Genomic DNA, 1,573 nt, shown 5'->3' with positions numbered 1-1,573 from the left:
CCACCTGCTGCTTCAACACCTTCTAACCTCTGAGGTTCTCAAGACTCCCTGGAATGCAGTTCCCAGAGTACCACATCTGGAACCGCAAAAACAAAGGAGTTTGACCTTTCTCTGACCTTCTCTCCTCCTGAACTGTTGATCAGCTTATTTTCCCACAAACATCAGTATGTAATTTTATAATTCAGTCCGCTTAGTTTTCACTGGAAGCCTGACAAACCTAATCATATCTCAAGCATCGCTGAGGTGATGTTGCCAAGCAACACCATCTTGGTGGGTTTCTTGATATCCCAGCTCTGCCTGGGTGTCATAGGGAACTGGTTGCTCTTCATGCTGTATGCGTATGGCTTCTTAGTCAAAGCTCGCTCCAGCAGACCTATCGATCCCATTTTCATGCACCTGATGGTAGTCAATATATTGACGATCATATTTGCTATGCTACCGCATATCATGTCATCCTTTGGAGTCAGATATTTTCTGAATGATGCTGGCTGTAAGGCAGTTTTATATGTGTTCAGAGTCACCCGGGGTCTGTCCATCTGCACCACCTCTATTCTGAGCACATTCCAAGCCATCACCATCACTCCCAGTTATTCTAAATGGGCGTGGCTTAAGCCTAAACTCCCTATGTGGATGTTTTGCTCCTTCCTGTTTTCCTGGTTTGTCAAGCTGCTCATATATGTGCACATCATTGAGACTGTGATGGCGAAAATCAATGACACTAATATTGATTATGGATATTCTCATGCTTACTGTAAAAGACTACCTAATTACCCCAAACAAGGATTATTCCTGAGTATTATCACAATAGGAGACATCTTCTTTATGACCATCATGATATGGACCAGCCTCTACATGGTGTCTCTCCTTTACAGACACCGCAGAATAACCCGGCATCTCCACAACCCAAGCCTCTCCAGCCAGCCATCTCCTGAACGCAGAGCCACTCACAGCATCTTATTGCTGGTGAGCTGTTTTGTGTTCTTTTATTTGTTGAACAACTTCATCACCCTTTGTGGATTTTATACAGGTGAAAGAAAGCCAACATTGGGGGCAGTCGTTATAATTGTGTCATCATTCTACCCCACTCTCTGCCCCTTTTTATTGATGAGCAATAATAGAATAATTTCACAGTTTATTTCTTCTTTGTCAACACCGAGAATTATCTGTTTTCAAAGAGCATTCGGTGGCTGATACGAGGCCCAGACATCCTCATCAACAAACAGGTCTCTCTAATGATTTGTGTGCTAAGTTTGAAGCTGTGTGGCTCTTGAATCCTTGATATGGTTCAAGTTAAAATTCACACAAGTTGTACCTTTTCAATTGTTAGATTTTTAATATTTTGTCTCAATAAAAAGTACATCCATACAATTTCAATAATTTTCATATGTATTGTCCATATAAATTATAAGACTTCGGAGCTTGCAAAAAAAAAGTGGTCATGTTAAACTCTGAGTGCCATGACACCACACACATTTTGAATATATGGTCCTACACACATACAACGTCAGACAGATAGACAGACAGACTTTACAATTCGATACTTTGACTAGGCTGAGCTTGGTGAATCCTACTG

The 1,573-nt window shown here is 41.3% G+C and overlaps 1 protein-coding gene across 1 annotated transcript; it reads left to right on the top strand.

Moving 5' to 3' along the window:
- Positions 1-221: 221 nt before the first annotated feature.
- On the top strand, positions 222-1,191 carry LOC101829578 (vomeronasal type-1 receptor 4-like). The gene has a single exon (XM_005086744.2). The coding sequence runs from the start codon at positions 247-249 to the stop codon at positions 1,189-1,191; it is 945 nt and encodes a 314-aa protein (XP_005086801.2). The 5' UTR covers positions 222-246.
- Positions 1,192-1,573: the final 382 nt, after the last annotated feature.

The sequence above is a fragment of the Mesocricetus auratus genome, unplaced genomic scaffold (assembly GCF_017639785.1).
Source record: "Mesocricetus auratus isolate SY011 unplaced genomic scaffold, BCM_Maur_2.0 Super-Scaffold_100038, whole genome shotgun sequence".
NCBI classification, from domain to species: domain Eukaryota; kingdom Metazoa; phylum Chordata; class Mammalia; order Rodentia; family Cricetidae; genus Mesocricetus; species Mesocricetus auratus.
This window is presented reverse-complemented; position numbering and strand designations above follow the sequence as displayed.